The 27,125-nt window shown below is 36.1% G+C and overlaps 1 protein-coding gene across 4 annotated transcripts in view; it reads left to right on the top strand.

Moving 5' to 3' along the window:
• The first annotated feature begins 717 nt into the window (after positions 1-717).
• The window catches only part of LOC132092374 (NHS-like protein 1), a 99,688-nt gene continuing 73,280 nt past the window's right edge, over positions 718-27,125 (top strand). Inside the window, exon 1 of one of the 4 annotated variants that reach the window (XM_059498578.1) lies at positions 718-1,428. In XM_059498578.1, the coding sequence (XP_059354561.1) occupies positions 1,107-1,428 (322 nt within the window). In that variant the 5' untranslated portion in view covers positions 718-1,106. Of the gene's footprint in view, positions 1,429-26,677; positions 26,751-27,125 lie in introns of those variants that run through there. The other 3 variants (XM_059498582.1, XM_059498580.1, XM_059498583.1) reach the window with 3 other exon arrangements.

The following is a 27,125-nucleotide window of genomic DNA, read 5'->3' as shown; positions in this document are numbered from 1 at the left end:
CCACAAGATGGAGCTATAGCGTAGATACGAAACAAGTATTTCAAAAAACCAGCTTTTGTTCTTTTCACAAGCAAAAGAGATATGTTATTCAATGGCCTTTTATTTGTTTATTTAATTTTATTTAATTTTTATATAGACAGGATCGAGGCCAATAGATTAAATAATCAATGATTAATTTAGTGATTCCAAAGGTTTAAAGAACTAATTTACAACTGTAAATAAACTACTTAATAATTAATAAACTACTATACAATTGAACTGTACTTCTGAAGTACTGTAAATGTTAAATGATATAAATTCTGTTTACATCTGGATTTTATTTAAACTTATTTTAACTTATTTTTAAGTCATACCAAACGTATTGATTACTGTCTTTAAACACTTTATATATGAACTATGACTTTCATTTTTTTCATGTATTTTATATTTTTGATATTATTTTATAATTTTTTGGGGGGAAATGGTTGAAATGATTTTTTATGTAATATTTAGAATTAATTATGTTTAGTGTGCTTTGTAAGACTCAAGATTTTTTTGAATAAAATATCACATCCCTTTGAATAAAATATAAAATAAAATTGTATTGGAAATATAAATACTAATAAAAAGAAACATTAATCACTATTAATTGAATGCAGATTAAGTGTTTACATTGTTTTAAGAATGTTACGTTAAGGAACATTCAAACAAAATACATGAAAATGCAATAAAGAGCCTCGAATTCCGCGAGAACCACAGTAAATTATCCATCCCGGGTTTTCCACGCAGCAGTCGCTAAGTGCAGGTAAACTCTCCCTCCCTCAGCGCTGTGGATTCGTCAATCCAGTTCCAGTTCCTACAGGTGGTTAGGAGGCCTTTCCGTGTTTTCCGTATACTCTCTGACTTCACGCTTTCGTTCGACTCCCTGCGTTCAACTCATGTTCCCCGATGCTCCCGAACACCAGCAGCAACGTCCCGGTCCGCTTCTGCATCTTTCAAAAATTATGGCGGAACCTTTTGTAAACAGACCTTCTTCTCACGGCAACTTCTGGGATACATCGTTCGGATTTTCAACCGCCAAATTGGGCTAAACCCAATGTCCATCTTAAATTTAAACAAGATTTAAAATGCCGTTCCCCGAGAGAACCGTTGAGCCTCAGCTGGTGAGCAGGTTGAGAGGGAGGGATGGCTCCGAGAAGAGCTTCACGACACCGGACGGTCGCAGAGTTCGCAAACCAGTTCTGTTCTCCTCTTTGGAAGAAGTTTGTTGCCATACGCTCACCGGCATCCTGCATCAACTGTCCGATCTATCGCTGCATGCCAGTGACATATTCCTGGGACTTGAGACTCAGGCTGTGTTGGTCACGCAGAGGACATCAAGTATTCAAGTGCGTTTGGAGAGATTACAGCTCACCGTGCGCAAGTTTGATCCCAAAACGATTAAAATACGTAAGTTTAGAGACCCAGTCTTGTATTTGTTGCCTACTTTAACGTTTAATACTTTTATGAGCAAGTCGGTAACAAACATATAGCAGATGATCAGTTAATATTGAACAAAACTTGATCCTCATCATATACACTATGTCAGTATTTAAGGATTTGTTGAGCATTTTCGCAAAGTAATTTACGCTGGTTAATGACTTATTGATGAAAGTGTCATGCGATTATTCATTCTGAAGAACATATATGTAATAGCACATAGGAAATTGAATGCTAGATGTAAGTTTGAAAGGCTGCAATCGAAATGAACTATGGACTGGGTCCGCAAGACAAAAGGCGGGTGTGAATGTTATTGGACAAGCACATGTTGTTGTGTTGGTGTAATAATTTAAACTGAAGAGAATGAATTTTCCCTTAAGGGACGAAGTTCTGCCAAACATGATAGATATACTTTAACGTAGCTGCCATCTGCGCCCACCGATACCCCTACAGCAGAAACCCCCTATATATAATATATAAGTGTGTTTGTGTGTGTGTGTGTTTTAAAGAAATATACTTTTATTCTTCAAGGATGCATTAAATTAGTCAAGAGTAACATTAAGGACATTAACAACAATGTTACAAAATACTTATATTTCAAAAACTTTGTTCTGATGAAATTTATATTTATCAAAGTATCATGAAAAAGTATTAATATTTTAAAAAGCAGAACTAATGTTTTTAACATTGATGATGGTGATAATAAGAAATGTGCCTTGAGCACCAAATCAGCATATTAGATTGATTTCTGAAGGATCATGTGACACCGAAGACAAAAGTATTAATGCAGAAAATTCAGCTGTGACAAGAATAAATTGCATTTTAAAATGTATAAAAATGTTATTTTAAATTGTATATTTTTTTTTCACAATATTGCTGTTTTTACTGTTTTTACAATATCAAATGCATTCAGCCTTGGTGAGCATAAGAGTCTTCTTCAAAAACATAAATCCTTCCAAGCCCAAACCTTTGAATCGTAGGGTATATTCACGGAGAAGTGCAGTAAACATAAGCAAACTGGACATTTAAGTGTTTTTTTTTTTTTTACTATTTTGCTGTTATACAAGAACTTTTATACAAGTTATACAATTGGTTTTATGCAGCAAATTTAAATCAAAACTAAATATGGAGTAACTTATGTTTTAGATATAATTTGGCCAGTTAGATTATAGGCTATATTTCTGAAATGGCCACTGAAAATGGTTCCAAAATAAGCCATTGGCCTAAAAACAGAGCATGATAGTGGAGTGAACACAAATTCCCCTCTGCTCATAATGTTGCAAAGGAACACATAACAAAAAGCTCATTGGTAAGACATACCCCACTTGAAAGCATTTAAGCTCCCTGCCTGCTTCCACTTTGCATCACTTACATACTGATACAAATTGTAAAACTTGTATATTTTCATATATTCAGCAGTCTTTAGAACATTTGTATAATGTAATCTGGTGTTACCATCCACACTATTACGTCATAAAGTGGCGCATTCCACAAGCTGTTGTTTTGGAAGACTGGCTTCAATATAAGCTATTTTTAGACTAACAATTTATACAATGACCTCTTATATGTTAAAAGATTAAGGGAATTTGTATTTGTCAGTTAATGACCCTTTTAAGTAGTGGTCGACCAATATTTTATTTTTTTTGACAGCCGATGCCAGGATCTTGGAAAGTAGGGTGGCCGATAGCCGATATAATGCTGATATAATATATTTTTTTAATTTATATAAAAAAAAAATTAAATCATTTGAAAAATAGATTAAAAAGTAAATGTGTAAAATAAACATACTTCAGATGACAAAGTATTTTTCACTATATATATATATATATATATATATATATATATATATATATATATATATATAAAATATTTAATAAAAATATAATTAAAAAGGAAATAAATACTGTAACCAGCAGGGCACTCAGTGGGAATTTTGTGTGTATTGGGAATCACATTTTTCAAATAAAGCCAGGGTAACCCTCACTTTACATACAGCACACAGTGAAAATTACATGAATATGACAGTGGGCAAATGCATAAAGCGCAGCATAATTTGAAATCACGAGTTTAAAGCATTCAGTTCACACGGACTGACCATCACACAAAGAACACGCGATCATGCTGGATACACATACACACTTTACAAGATCTAACAGCTGGATACGACTGGGTTTGTGAAAATGTTCATGAGCCATTCAAAGATTTGTTAAAATTATTTTAAAAATGAATATTTGCTTAATGCTGATGGCAAACGAGAAAATATTATAATGTTTGCCTTTCTATTACTAATAATATAAAAGCAATCATTATAATACGTTCTGTATATATAAATTCCTTTGTTTAACCATTCTATCTGATTATAAGACAGACTTCTACCTGTATGAGACAGAACTGTTAACAACGACAGTAAACAAGAGTCAGAGTGTGAGCTGTGTGCGCTCAGGCAATGCCTTTCTCAACGCCATCAAAATAAAAGTCCTGCCTCAAACACATTGGCCAAGCAAAAAATTATCGCTTTGGCGATATATCGGTCTACCACTACTTTTAAGTGATACTGTAAATGCTGCTAATGACATGTGTCACCAGTGAAGGTGAATAAAGTTTCCCACGAGGAGAGCCCTTATTTGAAGGTCCTGCCCTTAAGATAATACCATGTAACAATAGACAGGATGTATGACGTAAGGCAGTCTCATGCCAATCTTAAACACTTTACAATTTGGTGAATTGTTTTTGAATTTGTATGAATGCTTACAAACTCATTCTTACATTTTTTAAAGGGGTGGTGCACTGGTTTATTTCTAGGCTTGATTTTGTTAGAGGGTTGCAGTCTAACATGTGTTAATGCTTTGTTTAAATATATATATATATATACAGTACTACAGACCAAAAGTTTGGAAACATTACTATTTTTTATGTTTTTGAAAGAAGTTTCTTCTGCTCATCAAGCCTGCATTTATTTGATCAAAAATACAGAAAAAAACAGTAATATTGTGAAATATTATTACAACTTAAAATAATAGTTTTCTATTTGAATATACTTAAAAAAAATAATTTATTCCTGTGATGCAAAGCTGAATTTTCAGCATCATTACTCCAGCCTGTCTAATATATTTGATGAATAAAAGGTTAAAAAGAACTGCTTTTATTCAAAATAAAAAAAAAATTCAAATAATATATATTCTAATAATATATTTTCTTTACTATCACTTTTTAGCAATTTAACACATCCTTGCTGAATAAAAAAAAGAAAGAAAAGAATTACTGACCCAAAATTACTGACCAGTAGTGTATATTGTTATTACAAAATATTTATATTTTAAAAACATAGCTTCTTTTTTTTTTTTTTTTACTTTTTATTCATCAAAGTATTCTACAAAAGTATCACATGTTCTGAAAAAATATTAAGCAGCAGAACTGTTTCCAACTTTGATAATGAATCATCATATTAGAATGATTTCTAAAGGATCATGTGATAATGATCCTAAAAATTCAGCTTTGTATCACATAAATAAATGATAATTTAAAGTATAATACATTTAAAATTTTAAATTTTTTTTCACACAATTTATGTGAAATGATGGAGAAATGATGGAGACTTGAAGTAAACAGTGCAGAAAAACTGTTTATTTCGTGCAGAACTTGAACAAACTACAACAGGTAGAGCTGTCAGCTGTGTGGATATTGGCAATATCATTAACAATTCTCGTTTATAATCATTACTAATATGGTTTCTTCTTAACAAGATCTTAGTCTATGCTGTGTTCTGTTAATGCGTGGACTTTATTATTTAAAGCAATTGCCATCCAGTAATCGCATAATGCTTTGTTCTTTGTTACTTTATAATGAACAAAGTATCAACTTTAAAATTATTCCAAGTTCATTCTAAAATTCAACCAGTAAATACAATTTTGGCGCTCTTTAATGCGGCAGGCGCGATTGCGAGTTAGTGCCTCTGTTCACGCAGCACGTGAATCTCATCTTTCTCTTTACTACTATAATACATAATGAAAATGAATTAACATCAGAAGGTAGGCTATTTTATAAGAGAGTCTACAGTACAACAGTTTCAAACTGCGGAAAACGTGTAAACCTTGTAAACACTGCAACTTAATATAAATTCACCTCAGTAACCATTCGGTGTCCATAAGCTCATCAGTCAGCTAGAAAAATAACTATAAAGAGGAACATTTTGCTATATTTATGCGGTATTGCATTTTAATATTTTTACTTGATTTGCCACTGATGATTCAAACGTGAGTCAACGTGTAAAAAGACAGTATACGTCATTATAATCTGTAATTATGTCCCCACTGGATACTGACCGGGACACACATCACAGTATAGTAAGGGGTGTAACATTTCCCTCACACACTTGAGTCTTTCGGCTAGTCACAACACACTGGATAGCTGGCCAATCAGAGCACACCTCGCTTTACATACCGATGAGCTTTGTAAAAAGCAACACGTTTCTGAAAGACGGGGCATAGAGGAGAAACAATAATGTAAAGTATGTGGAAAATTATGAATTTTTTTAACCTTAAACCTCATAAACACATTTCATTACACCAAATGCACAAAGTAATGTTATTTTTAGCAACATCATATGACCCCTTTACAGAGGAAGCACCTGATGATGAATCAAACTGGAGATCCTAAGTTCCTTAATTTTATCCAGACTGCACATAATTTTACATTACAAAACGTACATGATTGTGTGTTGTTTACATTTTTAAATTTTTTTTTTTTTTTTTTACATTTTTAATTTATCACTTTTTTATTTTAATTTATGACATTAATAGGTTAAGTGTCTATACTATTAGTATTTTAATAGGCACTTTTATAAAAAGCAATTTGCAAGACAGTGTTTAAAATAACAGTCACAGGCTTATTGAGCATAAAATCACAATTCTGAAAGCTAACCTATAACCTTCAATTACCAGCCCAAATTGTCTTAACTACCTGACCACAAGTCAGTTCAATGGTAGTTTGGCTCACAACATGATCATAAACTTCTTTGGAATATGCAATTCTGTTAGAGTACTAACAAATTATTTTATTACAGTAGCAATGGCAGTTTTCACAGCACAAACACACATACCATCTCCTTCTGAGCTGTGGAATTATGAAAGACCGTAGTATCAGTAAGATCTGACGCTATCGGTTCTGCTTTCGGTACTGGAGGGAAAAAAATTAATGTACTATGTATTTTTGCTTAATAATGTTATCATGCACATTTTATCTCACCAAACATTTCTATTGTGCGATCATATTAAGACGTTTGTATGTGAGATCTGCGAGATCTCTCATGCGCGCCGCGGAGGCTGTCTGTCAGTCACACACACACACACACCACACCACATCGCGTCTTCATGGAGAGAGCAGGTCATGGTTGCTTAGCAACGGCAGACTCCTCAGGAGCGCAAGTGCCCGAAGGCTTTGGGGAAAAAAATCAGAAAGCGGCGTGCCTAGCGTTTTCCACTTGTTTTTAGATGCGATATGTGAACGGCCCCTTACAGTACGAAAACTCCTGCTTAATACAAAGAGTGACGATGGCGGAGACAGTAAAATGTTCCAAAGTGTGGTTATACTTCACTAGAGTTGATGCAAACAACGCTGGTTGTCATAAGTGCAACAAAATTTTTGCATGTAAGGGCGGAAACACAAGCAATCTGTCAAAGCATCTTTCAAAAGTGCATTATGTGCAGACAGAGAAATGAGAAAGTTTTTCGACTGCCTAACACAACACAAAGTAACACAACATAAGTACCGATAAGAATACCGTTAAAGTACCGGACCGTTAAGCAGTATCGGTAAGAGTAGTAATACCGTTAAAACCTTAACGATACCCATCCCTATATGTTGGTCTGAAAGGATGGAGCTGATCACACAAACAATAGTGCTCTAGTTTGCTATCTTACAGTTTATCGGTAAGTAAATGATCACACCAGTGTGTTTAGAGATCAGGCGATTGCAATGTTCTCTGATTGTGTATGTTTACACTACAAACCTCAGAGGTCTAATTAGGACTCATTTAGCAGTGGTTGTTATCATTGTCTGGTTGCAATGTCAGTGTGTGTGTGTGTGTGTGTGTGTGTGTGTGTGAGTGTGTGTGTGTGTGTGTGTGTGCATTTATATAAACAGCTAAAGTGAGCATTTTTGTTGATTAAGAGATAAAAATAATCACAGCTTAGGGGTCATAATTCCTTGTTTTTCCCATGATCAGGAAAACCTTTTTTTTTACTTCTACTTGAATTTGCTCTCTTTGTTTGGTGTGTTTTGAATGCATGGACTTAGGGATTTCTGGGTCCAAGTCGAACCCAAATCCAAAGCCAGACCCAGGGAAAATCGTCACCTTTGACCATCTGGGGCACTTGGCAGCGGAAAACAACAAACTATTCTTTCATTCCCTAACAACCAGACCTCAGCCCCTGATGTATAAAGGAATGGCTGGTTTCACACACACACACACACACACACACGCACGCACGCACGCACGCACACACACACACACACACACACACACACACACACACACACACACACACACACACACACACACACACACACACACACACACACACACACACACACACACACACACACACAAATGTTCATCACTGTTGGGCCAAACTATTCCCAAAAGCCTGGTCAGCAGACCACCAAATGAACTGATTCCTATTTTACTTCATTATGTTTGCCATGATACTTTAGTTTCTTTCTGATCTGCATGAATTTGTAGACTTTCCCTGAAACTAATGGTGGTAATAAGTAGAAGAAAGATTTATTGGCTCTGTTTTTCTGCAGTATTTATGTTTTGTTTTGAGCCAAATGTTTTTTAGGTTTTGAATTATTCATGACTATATTTTAGTCACATCATCTTTTTAGGGATTGCAATACATCAATATCATATAGAAGCTTGTTTCCATCATGAAATGAAAAAATAAATAAAAGGAAATTGTGACTTTTTATCTCACAGTTCTGAATTCTGTTTTCTTGCAGAGTTGATAGCTGTTAACTAGCAATTGGAAGTTTAAAATTTTATTAGGCGATGAAAAGTCTAAATTATGAGATATAATTGTGAGGGAGAAAGTACGAATTGTGAGAAGAAAAATTGCAATTACCTTTTTAAATTTGGCCAAATTGGTATTTTTTTTTTTTTTTTTTTTTTTTTTTTACAAGATTTACACTCAGCAATTAAAAAAAGTAATAATTGTAAGATATAAACCCAGAACTAAAAAGTTGTAAATTCAAAATTGTGAGTTTATATTTCACAATTCTGACTTTATTTCACCCAGAATTGTAAGAAAAAGGTCTGAATTGTGAGATAAAAAATGTCACCCTAAAAAAAGAAAAGTTATTCCATGTGAGAAATGGGCTTTGATAATATCATATTGGATATTGGCACGTAATATTACAGGTAGCTGTCAGTATTGGATATTTAATTGTGCTCCTCATTTTTACTTTTTGATTATCTTTTCCATCATCTAATGCTCACTTAAAGTTCATTTTTTAAATGCTAATAATTTAATAACTGTTAAATGTACACTTTAGCAAACTCAAAATTAATATCCATTTTTTATACCATACATTATAATATGCTGCCTAAATTCACTTGTAGCATGTTTGCTATGTATGATGTTATTTTTTGTTGTTGTTTTATTTTAAAATTATGTAGACCAAATAATTTAGAAATGTTAATATTTGATAAACTGATTAATTTATCAATTAAAGGTCATAAAATGAAATAAATATACAGAATTTTAAAATCAATGCATCAAAATCTTTTGTTGTTGTTGTTTTTTGAGCTTGAGATTTAGGAAAAAGTCCAGAAAGAAGAAGTATAGTAGTCAGCAGTGAACTTAAATCTCCAAAACGTCATGTTAATTTAAAAATGTTTTAGTTGCATTTCTTCCCTTGCTCATACTTTTGTAACTGGAAATCTACCCGTATAAGTGCTGGGATTTTAAGATTGCAAAAGCCATGAGGATTAAAGTCAGATAACGTCAGGCCTGGACATGTGAAAGTGTGATCGAGTCTTTCTGCTAAATGGGACATTTTTTCCCAGCATGAGGCCCTCTCACATGTGTGGCCTTAGGAAAGGGCATTAGTGTCATGATGGTATTTACAACACTGATGACACATCTAAATGTTTTTTCTTTATTTTTTCTTTTTTTATGATGATGCCTGGCTGATACAGCATCTTAGTGCACTAAGCCAATGTGTGCAAACAGCCATAGAGCAAATCCTTCTACATTGCTTTATTACAGGGTTCGTACACAGTGCTTAAAGGGATAGTTCACCCAAAATATTTTATGTTTATCTGCTTACCCCCAGGGCATCCAAGATTTAGGTGACTTTGTTTCTTCAGTTAAACACAAACTGAGATTTTTAAGTCAAACCATTGCAGTCTATCACTCTTATATAATGTAAGTGGATGGGAATCACAGCTAAAACATACAATAAAACAAACAAACAAAAAAAACATGCACAAACAAAACCAAATTAAACCCTGTGGCTCATGACAATACATTGATGTGTAAAGACACAAAACACTCGGTCTGTGCAAGAAACTGAACAGTTTTTATATAATTTTTTACCTCTGATGCACTGCAATGCCTGACTGTCTGAACAGTACTGAGCACGCCCTCGACACAGATGACACCTCACAGCAGGCTGTGTCGAGGACGCAATAGGGGTTAGCAGAAAAACATCAGTTTTTTCTTTTGGGTGAACTATCCCTTAAAAAAGCTTGAAGTACTTGAATTTTACTTTTTCAAATTGAAGTCCCGGAAAACCCTTGGAAACTGCCATATTTACTGTATAAAAAGGTACTTGAAAAGTACTTGAATTGTCAAAAGGTAGTATATATGAAATTAGTTAGTGATCGACCGATATATCAGCCAATATTTGGCATTTCTTTTAAATACCGGCATTGGCCGATGTGTTTGAGGTGGGAATTTTATTTTGACGGTGTTGAGAACAGCAGCGCCTGAGCACACAGTCCTCACATTCTCTCTCTTGTTTACTGTCGTTGTTAACAGTTCTGTCTCATATGGATAGAAGTCTGTCTTATAATCAGACAGAATGGTTAAACAAAGGAATTAATGTATACAGAAAGTATTATAATGGTTGCTTTTATATTATTAGTAATAGAAAGGCAAACATTATAGATCTTTCTCGTTTGCTGTCAGCACTAAGCAAATATGCATTTATATAATTTAAACTAATCTTTGAATGACTAATGAACATTTAATTTCACAAACCTTGCAATCTTAGTCAAATCCAGCTATAAGATCTTGTGAAGTGTGCATTTTTAACCAGCATGATCATGTGTTCTCTATGTTACGGTAGGTACTTTAAATTTGTGATTTCAAATTATGCTGCGCTTTATGCATTTGCCCACTGTCATATTCATGACATTTTCATTGTGTGCTGTATGTAAAATGAGTGTTACCCTTTCTTTATTTGAAAAAATTGATTCCCAATGCACACAAACTTCCCAGAATACTGAGTGCCCTGTTGGTTACAGTGTTTACTTCCCTTTTTATTTATATTTTTATTAAATATTTATGTATTTGTTCTAAAGTGTAAGTATGTTTATTTTACACGTTTATTTTTTAATACATTGTCAAATGATTACACATTTCTTAAATATTAATAATAAAAATAATAAAATATTTATATTGGCTTTATATTGGCTATCAACCTCCCTGCTTTCCTAGATATCGGCATCGGCAGTCAAAAATGAGAATCCATGAGATATCGCGATATTACTCCTGGAGGTGAAAAGCGGTCTCGCGATATCAGTAAAAAGTAGATTTTGTGGTAAAACCTCTGATAGTGCTTGCATTTTATTGTTTGATTTTTTATTGTTTGATCTTTTGATCTGCATGTTCTGTGTGTTTAGGTTTCATTTAGGAATGCGTATAGAGTCTGATGTGCTTTGTGTTGCGCTGTATCATTTACAAGCGTGGAGCGTCTCCATCTCACCTGCTCGGCCCACAAACTCATTCTCTGCATATGCTGTGAGTTTGGGCTGCTTAACATTCATCTGGGAAAACAGTGTGCATTATCTCACAAAATGTATAACATAAATCATTTATAAAACTTTGCAAACACAGGAGAATGTATCAACATATTTCTATTATGTGATTTGTTGTACATCGCTATTTCAAAATAAAAGTTCAAACCCTCACTTGAAGTTTGTATGTGGCCAAATAGTAAAATTACATGAATTTAAACTTTGTTGATTGCGCAGTAAAATGAAACATCACCATGCCGTTAGCGCCCTCTGCGGGTATTTGTAATAATAGATAATATTATGAATAACAATTATTATTGTCTCATCGTTAGTTTAATATATATAAATGTAGTCTATATAAAGCCTGTTTTTCACTTAGTTAGGTCTATTTTTATTACTAAAAAATATCAGATTACTCAATTGTCAAAATAATCAGTATTACTTGATTACCAAGATTTGTATTAATTATGGCTCTAGATTATCTATATGTTTCAAAATACATCTATATTGTTTTACTTTTTGTAATTAAAAGACAAATATTTTGTCAATGAACATTTCTTAAAAATAGTATAAAAATACTGTCTCGTTCTAGTAAACCAATTATCTGTATTTTGTCTCATCTCGTGAGCTAAATGTACTTACACATCCCTAGTGTCTACGAGCGTGATATAGCTCATAACTTTCTTAAGTGTATGATGAAGCTTTTACTCTTCAGGTCAGTCATATATTCATTAAAAAATAACTTTGAATAAGGAAAGCGTTAACTTTGCCATAGTATTATTTCAAGTTGCCACAGCCATTGCATGCTTTGCATGTGCTGCAGTTTATTTGTACCATTTTGTTTTATTAGTTTATTTATTCAACTTTCAAAGATAATAACGATATTGTGATCTCTGATTTTGGTTCTTGAAAACAAAAAAAGTAGTTCTTGAAAAGTCCTTGAAAGTCCTGGGATTTCATTTCGCAGTTTCTGTACGAACCCTGTTATTAGTTCATGCCATTCCCCACCCAGCACTCCAAAAATGTACCTCTGTTCAGGCACAGCAAGTATAGCATGTCCAGAGGGCAAGGTATGGTGCAGAGGACTGAATTCAAATGAGTTACCCGAATTCCAAAAGGATAAAAAAAAAAAAAAGCCTGACAATAAGATACTGAGGTAGTTTTTGCTAGAACTTGGCTGCGAAGTACATGCTGGATCCAAAATGACCGTTTTGTTGCACCTACTAATGGGGGGGGGGGGGGGGTGAATTGAAATATTTACTGGACATTAATCATTTTACTTGTGATGCACATTATTGATTGTTGTACAAAATTAATGACTTTTGTGAATGTAACTATATATTGCTGTTTATCTCTTTTTATTTATTATACTTCGCAGTCACGGTAATGTCCCATTATTACATATTACATAGGATTTTTTTGGGGGGGGGAATTGGTAATCATGAGAGTGGTGACTCTAGGTTCAGTTGATCTCTGATGAAGTTAAGAAGGAGGAAACTGTTGGAGGACTATGTCAATTGTTTTGTGTGTGTGTGTGTGTGTGTGTGTGGGTTTTAACCAAATGCCAAATGTTGTGATCAACCTGAGGGGAAATTATTGAGCCAAAGTTGCATGATCCTACCTGTAATTGTTTTGTTGTGAACTGTTAAGGTTCTCTTAAGGTGTGTACTGTAGTGTTTTGGTGTCTGAGAGAATACTGCATGTTTTCCCTCAGTTAGATGAAGTCACGTTCAGCCCTCTGGACATCTGGAGGTTTAGTAAGATGGATTAAAGATGGGGGAAAGATTTTTTCACAATCATGCACATGGTGGAGTGAAGCTGCAAAAAGAACAGAATAAGTTGAGTAAGATGGATGAAAGATGTGGTTATGTAACAGGTTTTGATGGACTGACATATCTTCGATGTTCTGCCATCTGGACAATGATCCCTGGTTTAGAGGCTAGTTGATGGTCTGCTACTCTGCTTACTTAACTCTTAGTGACACACACTAACAAATGATAAGTATTTTTCTAAGTTATGTCATCCAACATCTCAGAAGTGTCATCGGTCAGCATTCCTGTGTATGACTGAAACACAAAATCCATTGAACAATTAGTTTTCTGTATCTGCTTTTCAACGTCCTTTATTCATCCTTTATTCATACTACAGTTGGAAGCTCTCTTGATGTTCCTGCCTTTCATATATTGGCTGGTCCAGATGTGTGCATCCATTCGGGGTTTTGTTTGTTGAGCCTTTGATGTTCCTGTTGATCTTGTGCTCTCAGATCTCACCAGCCTCTTCTGTTCGAGTATGACCTGATCCATCTCATCTGGTCTTGACTGACCTTTTATCCTCTTATGAAGCCTTTATATGGCCGATGATGTATTGTATGCCATGTTTATGGAGTTCAGTGTATTTTATGGAGTTTATTTCCTATCCTAAAGCCAACTGGATTACTTGTGGCATTACCATGCTATGAGGACCCTTTGACTATGTTAAATCCTTGGTTATGGGGATTTACGGGCACTATGGGATTCCAGTTGCATGAAGAAGCCATGAGCTTTTCATGTCAAAACTACAATTGCTTGTGACTTTCCAAATAGGACTGTTGCTTCATGGTTCACATAGCTTTGATCCTCCAGTTTGTCTCAGTGGCCGGTCCAGATAGGATCTGGGATGACGTGTGTTTGCTTTGTGCTTTCACCAGCCCACGTGCCCAAGTCTGTAGGCTCAGGTTTGTTTTTCCATCTGTGGAGCCCTGGGGCAGGGAAGAGGGCTGCTGTGTCCCGTAACACGCTCATGATGAGGGCGATGAAAGCTATGTTGTCCTTGTGCTCAGGCCTAATCCAATTGCCATTGTGTTTTCAGAGCTATCTACCTGCATAATGCAATGGATCAAACAACCCATGTGTTTGCACACACATAGATGTTGGCGTGTGCTGACACATTCATGAATATGGGGGCTCAGGGAAGGTAAACAAATGGAAAGATGCCAGTTTTGGGTTTGCGACAAGTCATTTGTTCTCATTATAATCAACTGTATGATAGTCAACTGTATGATAAAGAATGAATGGACAGTTGGAAAGAGTGTGATTTCATGATGTAACTTCAATGGCAAGACATTTGGAGAGTGTTAATATGGCTTTAGGAAGTGCTGGATTTAAGTCAGGGATCCTCAAATCTGGCCAATGAGATCCACTTTCCTCTAGTTTAGATCTAAACCTAATTAAACACACCTTAACTTGCTAGTCAATGTGTTCAGGATTATTAGAAAATCACAGTGAGTTTGATCAGGATTGGAACTAAACTCTACAGTGCATTGGCCCTCCAGGGCAAGATTTGAGGAACCCTGCCTTAGGTACTATCCTTAAATCACCCTTTGACATATTTTAGAAAAGCAGATAGATCACTATAGACGATTAATATATTGACTATTGTGTAAACAACTTCTTAACTATTTAAAAAAATCTAATTAAAAAAACTACCTGGGGGAAATATTGAGGCGAAGTTGCATAATCATACCTCTTATTATGTGGTTTTATAATAAACTGTGAGAACTGTATTTTTTTCCAATAACATAATCACATGATGGTAAGCTTTAGAATTATCAGGAGTCTTTTTCCCATGCAGTAATATTAATCTGTCATGATAGTGGCACTAAAATGGTTTGAGACAGAGTATCAGTATAATGGTAGAAAATAATGTTTTTTGCAAATATATTAGTAGGGATGCACTGGTTGACCGGCCATAAATCGGAACCGGATGGTTTTTGCTTAAAATACGTGATCGGCAATGGGCCGGTTTTTGGTCTTTTTTACGGCCGATTTTTCCAGAAGTGCGCCCGTGTGCACAGACTACATTGTAATCATTCGCTATCACGTAATGTGTGTGGAAGTATTTCGAAATCTGTGCGCAGCCGTTCATTACTGGAAGTGCAGAGCTTCATGTCTGAGGCACAGATAGCGGGAAGCGAATAGCAGCTGGTGTACTGGCGCACAAATAAGAGCCTTTCCCTGCGCGAGCGTACTGTAAATGTCCCTACACAAGCGGAGACAGTGAAGCGATGTTCAGCTCAACTTCTCGCCTGTTGGATGAGAAACGAAACCGACTATACTGTGACAAACCGAAATGCTTTTTTTTTTGTAAAGTATAACTTGCAAACACGTTTGAAAAGCCAGAAGTAAACATCAATTCTGTATAGGATTATTATTTTTCTTTTACCTTAAATATACATCGACTTAATCTGATTTAAAAATCACCCGCTGTTGCACACTGAAACAAAGTGTTTCATTCATCCAATGAAAAATTTTAGGGTAATGATTCACATCTATATTTGCTCAAGTAAAAAAATATAGATGTGAATCATTACCCTATTTTTTTTTTTTTGGACGAATGAAACACTTTGCATCTTTGTTTTATTCGCACCAACATTATTTGATTTTAACATTTTGGAATTATTTATATAGCATACTTTTTGTTCTCACTGGTAAAGCTTTTTTTTTTACTTAAAACCAAATTTAAAAACTAAACAAATACTGAATGCTGATTAAGAAACATCTTATTGAATGAATGTGTGTTGATTGTGTTGTTTGGACTGTAGAACTATGCAGTTGTTGCTTTTAATTTCACATGATTTCAGTTAATCTTTTAATTTAAGGCCAGTTCTATGTAGTTTCAACACAATTCAAATACAAAAGCTAAATGCTGATGTCTGTACCATCTATGTTTGTATTGAATGCAGGCTACTTACTGTGCAGTTACTGCTGTTAATTTCAGATGGTTACCAAAAGCCAGTTTGGCCTATTAAATACCAAATAAACATCTTGTTTATGCATACTTTCCTTCTTTCTTGTTTGTTGCTTAAAAAAAATAAAATAATCAGTATCGGAATCGGCCAGTTTGCTTGTAAAAAATCAGTATCGGAATCGGCCATGAAAAATCATGATCGTGCATCCCTATATATTAGTACACACATATAGCCTACTGTATTTGTTTGTGCAAAACAGATATAATATTGAAATAATATAAAATTGTGATCTATACGCTGTTAAAAAAATACACAAAATACACAAGAAAAAAATCACTGTAAATTATAAGATAATGTTCGCCTTTATTCCAAAGTTTGTACATTTAACAGTATCTTGTACTTTAAAATTGCCACAAATGTCCCCTTAGATCTATTACAAGTTTCACCATATTTACTAAAGAGACTTCCCATTAACCAATTTTATTGTTAAATGTACTGTATATATTATTTTATTTTTCCTCAAATGTAGGCCGGTAAGCAATGGAAAATTTCAAATTAATATAAAATATCTTTTTAATAATAACCAAAAATTCAAATAATTAATTTAATAATGAATCTCTTCTCAGCTCAAAGTATTGCTCCTTTTTTCAATTTATCTAACATGCTTTTTAGTAGTCTTTGTCTAGTAATCAGAACTGATTAGAAGGGTCATGGGAATTCACTGGTCAAATAGCTGTGGGATACAAGACTTTTTCTGCTGGTCAGACACTGTCATGGTCAGCCTTTCAGATATCTGGACATTAATCCGCTTCAAGTTACCCATTACTGGCCAAGTGTAAGACAAAGAACGAAATGTAGTTCACCCAGAAACATGTGCCTATAATTACATACAAAGAGTGACAATGGCAGCCAGTTCCTAGTAAACAATAAATAATAGATAAGTAAAGCAATAAATGCAGTGATAAACATGAATCAGTGCAACATACAGAAAAAAAATATGAATGTGCTGCAATTTATTATATATCTTGCGCCTCAGTACAAATAAACAATTGTTTTATTGCAAGATTCACAGTAGTTCAGTTGGACTTTATCTTGTCCTTGTGTTCATGACTGGAAATATACTTCATATCTTGATCCTCTTCCCCTCTTTGAGACTCTTTTACTTGTCAGTTGTGCTAATTCAGTGACAGAAGCTTTCCACATTAGTCTTAATCATGTCAAAAACACCCTCCCTTTTTTTGAGGTCAATGGTGCTCTTCTCAGAGGTACAGCCCGTGTGAAAGGACTGATCATTAGTGTTCCTCCCAGATTGGAGAGCCTCTCCCATGGGCTGTTAGCTGGAGGAATAAGTTCAGGAGTGGAAGTGCTTAGGTTGAGTATGGGTTGTGTTTGTGCTGGTTTAATGCTCTATAGTGTTTTCACCTCTGTGAATGTTGTTTGTACATGAACCTCAGAGTGGCCACATGAGAAACGATGTTGGGCATGGCATAGTACACCCAGCCACCACATAAACACACACATTACTCAGTCATAGAGTACACATATATAGTGCACTAGAGACTCAGCACAGTACAGTTGTTTCCTATACAGCAGGTGTCAACAATATTCTTGACACAAGGTGCTCTTTCTTTCTTTCTTTCTTTCTTTCTTTCTTCATTTTTATTGGGTTTGGTAAGATTTTTTAAATGTTTTTTTTTATTTCAGTATATTTTAAAATGTACTGTATTTTTTAGGACTGAAAGTATATGCAGTATAATTACAGTATAATTAACATTTATTATTAAATAAAGAATTTTCTTTAATCTAGGCACAGAGTCACAGCTCATTCTGGTATTTCATTATGCACAGACGACATTCAGACTTGAAATGAGCTGTTTTGGACAGTATTTTGGCATGTTTTTGCTGCTGGTAGTACTCCATTACTCTGTCCGTCTCCATTTGCGTGGGTAAGTGATGCTCTTCAGCAGGTAAGCTGGGCTTCTCTCGCCAAACATAAAGCTCATTGTGTCTGAAAGTCTATGTGTTTAAGTTATAGCTTGTGGGCTGCTGTCGTCACTCAGTAAAAATAAACATGGATTTTCCAGCCCCATCTGTCACTCAGTCTCTCCCTCCAACCCTTCTCCCCGTTCCTTGTCACTTCTAAAAACCTTCTCCCCATCTCGCTCCTTCTCTCGTGTCCTCTCTGAACTCTCTTATTCGTCTTAATTTTCTCGTTCACTCGTCACATGACTTGGATTACATAGTTTGAGGAAGTGTGTGTTCATATGTCTGTGTGTGTGTGGCGTGTAGTTGAGTTAGGGCCTCACTGTGACCGGGCTCTACAAAGGAAATGCCACACAGACTCCAAGACATTTTATTCACCATGAAATGCTCTTACAACAGTAATGCTTTGCAACTACACAATGTGACCAGTTCACCAGAGAGCAGTTCAACAGTTCAAATTCATATTTTAAATGGCTTTTCCTATTTGAGATGTCACATCCGTAACATTTAACAAGGTCTGATTAACTGTCTTTCTTCTGCAGAACATAAACGAAAAACCCAACCCAACTGGTTTATCCAGTCAGTCTGTTTAACTCAAAAACCGGATCAGTTTTATTTGTGATCAAGTCATTCAGACTTTTTTTGTGATGTAAATAAGTATGAGTAATTCATGAAAAAGATCTGGCTCAAAAGACTGATTCATTCATAAACTAATGATTCATTGATTATTTAAAATAGTTCACAGCTACTCTGCCCAGGAACTCTTATGTACTCTGAAGCAAGGGGTGACAATTTAAATTTCACTCTGTTTTTCACATGGAACTATTGTATGGCTTTAGTAGACTTTGGAAGACTTATAATGATCAAGTCACATTTATGATAATTTGATGGTGTTTTTGTGTCACTCCAAAGCTTAAGGGCCTCAGTCTTCATTCAATTTCATTATATTGAAATTATAGGCCAAAATTAATTTTTTTTGTGTTGCAAAGAAGAAAGTAATTCATATAGGTTTGGAAAAAACAATGCTGTGTAATTAACTGCAGGACTTTTGTATGAACTATCTCTTTAAAAAAGTGACGATATGCCATCAACACTTGAACAGTTGTCTTGAAGCAAATGGAGGAAGCATCATTGAGTGTAGACTTTTTTATGGAGTGTGTATGTGTTTATTAGAGTGATTCATTTCAGCTCTCTCTTTGATTCCCACTGTGAAACAACACAATAGTCACAGCAGTCTACACATTTATTCACTTTCATATTTATGTTCATATTCAAAACACAGGAAAACACAAACACAAGATGACCATCACCAAGCAATAGGGAAAAGCTGTTTAATTTATGGCCTTTATCTTTACTTTTGGGCAGTCGTGGCCTAATGGTTAGAGAGTTGGACTTGTAACCTAGAGGTCGCGGGTTGAATTCTTGATACCGGCAGGCATTGTAGGTGGGAGGGGTGAATGACTAACACTCTCTTCCAACCTTAGAACCACATCTGAGGTGAGACCCTTGAGCAAGTCATCAAACCCCCAACTATCATTGGCACCAGAGCAAAAATGGTTGCCTAGGTGTGTCTTGGATGGGATAAATGCAGAGCACAAATTCTGACCATACTTGACTACACATTACTTTCACTTTTTTTTTTATTTTTGCACACTCAACATGCATATACACACTGAATACAAACACACTAGTTGCCCAGCCCACCCACAACTATGCTGACATAAATGTACCACAGTTCACCAACAAAGTCACTTTCGAACCGAAGGATGTTTTTTAGGAAGCACTGGCAATGGGGAAACACCTTACCATACAGGCAATAAAATGATATTAAAACACCTTTTCACACACACTTAGCCACAGGATCCCTGTGACACACCTCAACCCCTCTGAACAAACACGCTTTGTGTTGAAAACTGTGCGTGTGTGGTCAAATGTTTTTTAGATTTATGCCTTTTCAGCATATTTGCACTGACCACTGCTGGAGAGCTTGCACTTTTCCTCCACACTTGGTTTAGTCCTGTGGGATGAGAAAGAGCTAAAAATACAGAAGTATGTTTTTTTCCTGTTATATCCACTCTCCTGCTTGTCTTTGTATGACTTTAGGTCAGTGTGTCTGTAGTGCAACAGCTGTGTGTTTGCACCTTATTGATGGTACTTTTTGTTACGACCATAGCATAGAGAAAAGGACTAGACTAGTCTTCTGATGTGCTTTGACCAATAGCTCAGTTATGCATGTCATGTGTACTTCATTCATACAAACGTTCAGCTGCAGGGCAAATTTCAAACTGATCCATCTTCATCTGCTTCCCCAAACATAAAGGGGGTTGTTCATTTCCCTCACTGACTGAAAAGATCATGTTTGCTGCTGTTTGAGACTGATTACCAGACAGCAGTGGAATGCACTGATACACTCCTCAGTACTTCAGTAGACAGAACAGACTTCATCCGTCAACATAAAACACTGTTGTCTCTGTAGCACAACATCTCCTCCTGTAGAGAGATGGACCTCTGACATTCACACACTCATGGAAAATCCCTCACAAACGCACTTCCTCTGCGGATGAGCTCTGATACTCTATGAAACATGACCAGGACAAAAAAGCATCAAGTTACTTTGCTTTGTGGTTAGTTTCTCTGGCCTCAGGTCAGAGAAATGTGTTGTGTTGTGAAAGCGCAATATTATTAGGGCTTGATCACATCATGTTTCTACTAATGCTTACTCTATTAGTGCTTACTTTCTACTCTGGTTAATTTTATTTGTGTCTCCACTCATGTGACACTGAGCACTAAATAAATACAGAGATATATTTTGAGCATATACTAAAAAAATATCAGAATATTGCAATGCATGCCTTGAATCAGGGGTTGTTGACAGCCATTTTTATTCAACTTCCGAAATCATTAACTTTATTTATGAAAAGTCAAACCCATTTCAAATAGCAGTATCACTATTGAATTCACTCAAGGTTTCGCTTAGTATGTGATTCCTGGTTCATAATCTTACCACACACACAGTGTAAAGTCTGTCAAGTCTAGTGTATTATTAGGAAACAAGAGACTGAGGAAATCTGGACACTTCACAGGAAACATTAGATCTGCTTTTTCTGTATCCTCTAATACAATTCAGCACTCAGGCAGATCTGAGAACAACAGTTGAGGGTGTATCATGCACCTTCCAATGAATCAGGACACATTTAATCCACATGCAAACACCACCAGGGAGTGTTTCAGACGTTGGGAGAAGGATTCGATCAGTGTTCCCTGTTGCAGCCCTGAGCAGGAGTTCAGGTTCTCTGGGTGGGGCTCTTCTATGTGTGGAATTCTGCCCTGGGAACTTTAGAAATCTTGTAGACCTACGTTTGAGTGTGTGTGAAATGTGTATGGAAATTTCAGTGTTGGGAAAGCTACTTAGCAAGAAAAACTCAACAAGTTAACACACTGCTTATAATCCCTGCATCCAAATATATATTATTTTATACCATATATACAGCAGTAGGCAAAAACAGTATGTGACCTGAGCATATCTGAATCTATAGTTTTCATGAAACAGTAGAATTTGTGAATGGCAGTTAAGTGATCCAACTGATGCCGTAGGCCACATGACAATAACAAGATTGCGAATGTAGTACATCCGAATTTCATTCAGACTGCAGGTTTGGAATGACATGAGGGTGAGTAAATTATGGCAGAATTTCCATTGCTACCGTGCCCTTTTAAAAGCTCTACAACTTCTATACAATTACTCCTCAAAACAATAAAAATCTCAATTATTAGTCGATAAATACCTTTTAACTTTGATCTCCCCTGAAAACCCAATCTCCATCTCTCCTTTTCCTCCCTCTGTGTCTGCTCTTTTCTTCATCTTTTATTCACACTTCTCTATTGAGTGGATAAACATCAAATACACATCACCGTAGCCGCTCTAAGGCTAGCATCTAGCCTGGCCCCAGTTAGCCTGCTTCAGCCCCTCTCTTTCTCTCTTTCCTCTGGGATCACAGTAGTGTCTGCAGCTGGAGAGTTGGGGGATGAGTGAGTTAATCAGCCCATGAACAGTTGCGGTTTCTGGGAGATCATTGGTCTGCTGGGATCCCTAGTCTGGAGCTTCTAAAGTCTTTGTCTTCTTCTGACAGGGAGATCATTTTATAGCTTTTTAAATGGGCATCAGTGGAGAAGAATGCGAAAACAAATGTATATTAACTAATATGCTTTTCATTTAGGCTCAAAGGAAATTTTTAGAAAGATGTATTTTTGCAACAACTTTGTCTATTCCTCATAGCCTCGTTTTCATTTGTGCCAGTTTACACACGGCACTGATCTTTGGTCTTAATTTCTTTAAATTAGCATTTTTAAATAAAGTTTTGAAATATCCCCTTTAAATTTAAACGGAAATCTCACTCCCCCCAAAAATAATTTACTCACCCTCATGTCAAACCTGTATGACTTTCTTCTGTGAAACACAAATGATTTTGTAACGAATGTTGGTAACCAAACACTGAAACATTTCTTAAAAAACCTGTGTTCCACAGAAAAAAGAAAGTCAAATAAGGTTTGGAACAACAAAGCAAGTCAGTGATGGCACTGACTGTGAGTCAGAATGATGAAATGTATTTTCATTTTTGAGTGGACTATAGCTTTATGTAATTTAAATACACTGACATCCTGCTTTATACAGATCCCTCAACTTTGTTACATTATTAATTGTAGCTTTTCTGGGAGTCTCTCTCTCTCTCTCTCTCTCTCTCTCTCTCTCTCTCTGTGTGTGTGTGTGTGTGTGTGTGTGTGTGTGTGTGTGTGTGTGTGACAGAGGGGGAGTTTATTGTAAGCATTCACTAACAACATAACAACCTCTCTTAATTGGCCTAGGAGAGTGTGAGGAGGTGTGTGTGGTGTTAGCTAAAACAGCTGCTATTATCTGTTTTTCAGACATGGGGCCCACCAATCACCAGTTCCCTCCTTTGAGTTAATCTGAGCTCAGTATATAGCTCATATTGTTTCTTTATTTGACTCTTAATAGTATCTGCCTGTAGATGAATCCAGAAGAACTTTCCGAGGCCTTCCTCTCTTGCTTCTTTCCTTTACCACCCTCTATCCATCCCCCATCTTTCTGAGAAGCATATGGTGGCACACCCAGTCTGTCTTTCATGTGGTGCCTGAGTGGGTCCCGACCCCACCACCCCTCCCATTGAAGATGCCTCTGTACAGAGACAGAGATACAGGCGTGATGGCGGTGGTGGTGGGGACAGGTTTGAGTGGATCTGACCAGAGTGATTCCACATGTGCGGTGCAGAGCTCTATAATGAGGAGGAGGATACCGTCTCACAAACCCATCTGGAACCCATCAGAGATGCCAGTTATTTTAACAGTAGCTCTGTCTGTGTAGTATTTTGTAATTGTCTTACTGAATTGGCAGCATGCATGGCGGAAAGCACAGCTGGGAGCTTGAGCCTGATTTGAGTTGATTTGAAATATGATACTTTTAATTCATTAATTTATTTTTACATGAAGGTCACAATAATGGTAATCATTTATGAATATATTTTATTGTTATATACCCTTTCAAAAAAGTCAGTTCACTCAGTGCCCATATATGCACACCCCAGGGAAGCTATTTAGGGCTTGCAAGAATTTCTTTTTTAGTTGAATGAGGAAATTACAAAACAACAGTTGGCCAAACTCACATTCAAATTAGCAGCAAAATATAACACAAAATGTGTCCAAACAGCATTAAAAAAGCATGTATTTAAAGTTGGTCCATGCAGCCAATGCGGATATGTAATGCATGTGATCTATATTGGAATATATAATGTCTATGGCTAAACACTTTGTCCCAGACCTAGACTTTTAATCCTAAAAAAATAATTCTGTCTTAAAATATGAATTATTGATTAAAACTTGAATCTAAACATTATTTAAATTATCCTAAACCATTTTAATATTTATTGTGTGAAAATGATTTATATATACTTAACAAAAATTCAAAGAGAAGTAGAGTTAATCAGCCAGCCAGTTGTCTTCAAAATGGTCACATGGTCTTGGGGGACAGGGACCCAGCCCACGTCAGTTACTCTCTGGGCTCCCATCATATTTCATGAAAGCTATTGATCTCTTACCTCTGTCCCAGAACTGGGTTTGGACTCATTCTGTACACTCACTTCCTTTCTCTAACCTGTCTATAAATAGCTAGTCATTCAGTGATATTAAGGATGTGAGGTATACAGGGAGCAATAAGCTAATTTGAGACACTTCCACACTATATTCTCTGCACTCAGGGTTGACCCAGGACTGATGTGGGCTGGACAGGTCAGAGTGGCCCAGTGCTGGATTTGGAGTGGGTCTATATTTACATCCTTCAAGCCCACACCCTAAACTCTCCAAACACTTGAAATTACACTCTGCTTTTAAATGTGGAGAAGGTAGTGTGAGTTTGGTGCTGGATAGTTCGAAAATGAATGAAGCTCATTCACTGTCTGCACTTCTCTGTGCATCTTTAATATGTCTTACCACATTTTTTTTTATCTTCCAGTACACTGAATTCCTTTGTGCAGTAACAAGGAGCGGCAGCCATAGGGTCAGACATGTCACTGATCCTCTTGAGAACTCAGTCACACACACACACACACACACACACACAAACACACACCAGCGTCTGAGAGTCTCATGTCACCACTGATGCCAAGGCTAAATATGTAGTTTGTGTACTCATTGGCTTGAGGAACAGTTGTTTGGCCCCATCCCATCTATGACATGTAAATGACACTTGACCTATAAACTGTTACTGTAGTTCATTCTATTGTTGTTTACATCTCTCACTTCTTGTCTCATTGGGGCATCGGTTTAATATTTCTGAAATTATAGCAGGTGCCTGTTCTGCTTGACATGCATGTAGAGGGTTCATGAATCTGTTAGGTGTGCCTAATAGAGTTTACAGAATCTTGGATTGTTATAGTGAGACAACCATCTTGTACATGTGGCATTAAATTCCACAAATAATTTTTTATTGTTTAGCAGTTTTGGTGTGGTTGTTTGGCCCATAGACACTTTATGTAAAAAATAGAGGAAATTAGCATGCATTTCCCATATCAACCAATATGCTGAATTAAAATATTGTACATTGTTTGATAATTTATATTGAGCTCTGATATATTGTACATCCCTTATTTGCTAAGTAAGTTATTTTCTGTCAAAATCTGGCAACATTAAACAGTTTACTTAACAAGCAAAATAATATTGGCTCGCAAATTTGAGTTTGTGTGACTTATTTTTTAACTATGAGCGTATAGCTTTTGTCTTTTGTACATCATTTTCCCAAGCAGCCTCATGGCAGAGTCATCAGTAGTAAAATCATAAACAAATTATCTCACAGTGGAATTCCTTTGTTGCTTTGTGGTTAGTGATGGGATGAGATCTGGAGACTTCCCATGCTTCCCTTGGCCATTATGAGACCACAGGCACTCAGGACTGTGTGAGAGCTGGTGCCATCCAGCATGTGGCAACACTTTTAGATTCCCCAATTCGTGTCTCTACTTTAAACATCATACAGCACTCTGTATTATTAATCTCTCATGGGCATAACAAATAGTAATGCAACTCAAGAGATTTTTCTGATTAAATATGGCTACACTGATGATGTTGTTTGGGGGAAAAAACATTACAATTCAGTATTTTGCATGCAAGCTGTAAATAAAAATGTATCTTCATCAAAGCCTATGTGAATATACATTTCCATTCGTACCTGTTTTTGAGTCTGGCCTTGGTCATTTCCCAGTCCTGTTCTGCCTCTCTCTCCCTGTAACTTTTGTTGCTCCCCACCTGTCAAATAAAGACAAGTCAGATAATAGAACAGATATTAGATCAAATATATATTCTAAGAAATAGATTTATGAACTGTTCCATGAAGGATTCTTTGTGGAACCAAAAATCGTTCTTCCATTGCAAAACCCACTTTTGGAACCTTTATTTTTAAGAGTGTGTGGTCGAGGTGTATGATCTGGTGTGACCCAGAAACCCCAATAATTGATGAAACAGAACATTTCCTTATATTTTCCCATATCCCTTTTAATTCCTCTATCTCTGCAATTAGCTATAAAACCTTTAAGCTTTTTTGAGAGCCAAGTGTCCACATACATCTCTTCGAAGGAGCCTCTCCAAACTACCAGATTTTCTTTATTGGTTTGTTTGAGGCAAATTACATTATGAGCTCCATCAGCCTCTTCAGTCGTTGTAGGATGTTTAAGCTGTGCTCACCTAGCAACCGCAAGCCTCCTCAGATGATGCGGCATCTCCCTGGCAACCTGCCTGGCAGGGGTCACTGCGGTCAGGCTTCTGTGAACCCCACCCAACTCCTATCCCTGTTCGAGGCGGGCCCTTTACATTGGGGTGAGTGTGTTTAGAGCACATGTGCCGTGGTGTGGAGGAGGTGTGTGTATGGGACGTGTGTGTTGGGAGCAGCAGAGTGGGGAAGTGTGAGTGTTTGTGGAGCTCTGGGGGGATAAACGGACACAGTCATGCCTGTCAAAGGGATCAGTTTCTGGAGCTACAGGAAGAGGAGAAGCCCTTACTCAGGTACAGCCGTTAAGGGAATGAGAATGAGCTTGTGCTTGTTTTGTTTATTATGGCTCATAACTTAACTGAGTACTTAGGCTGTGTGTTAAGAGTGATTTACTTTTTTCGAAGAAAAATTAATACAGAAGTGTAGAGTATTGTTTATTTGTATTTAATTAAAAGTATCTGTCTGTGTCATATTATTATATATTATGCATTATAGTTAAATATAGTAAATATTGCAATTACATTGCCTTATATATTGCCTTTGATTTTATTTTGCCCAAATCGGCTTTGTTTTAAAATTTTTGGTAGGTAATTTTTTTAAATGTTTTTTTTTATTTTTTATTATTGCCTCTTTGGCAGCCATTTTTTTTATATATTACAGTATATTAC

Source organism: Carassius carassius, chromosome 18 (assembly GCF_963082965.1).
Source record: "Carassius carassius chromosome 18, fCarCar2.1, whole genome shotgun sequence".
NCBI lineage: Eukaryota > Metazoa > Chordata > Actinopteri > Cypriniformes > Cyprinidae > Carassius > Carassius carassius.
Note: the sequence above shows the minus strand (reverse complement) of the source record. Positions and strands in the feature narration are given on the sequence as shown.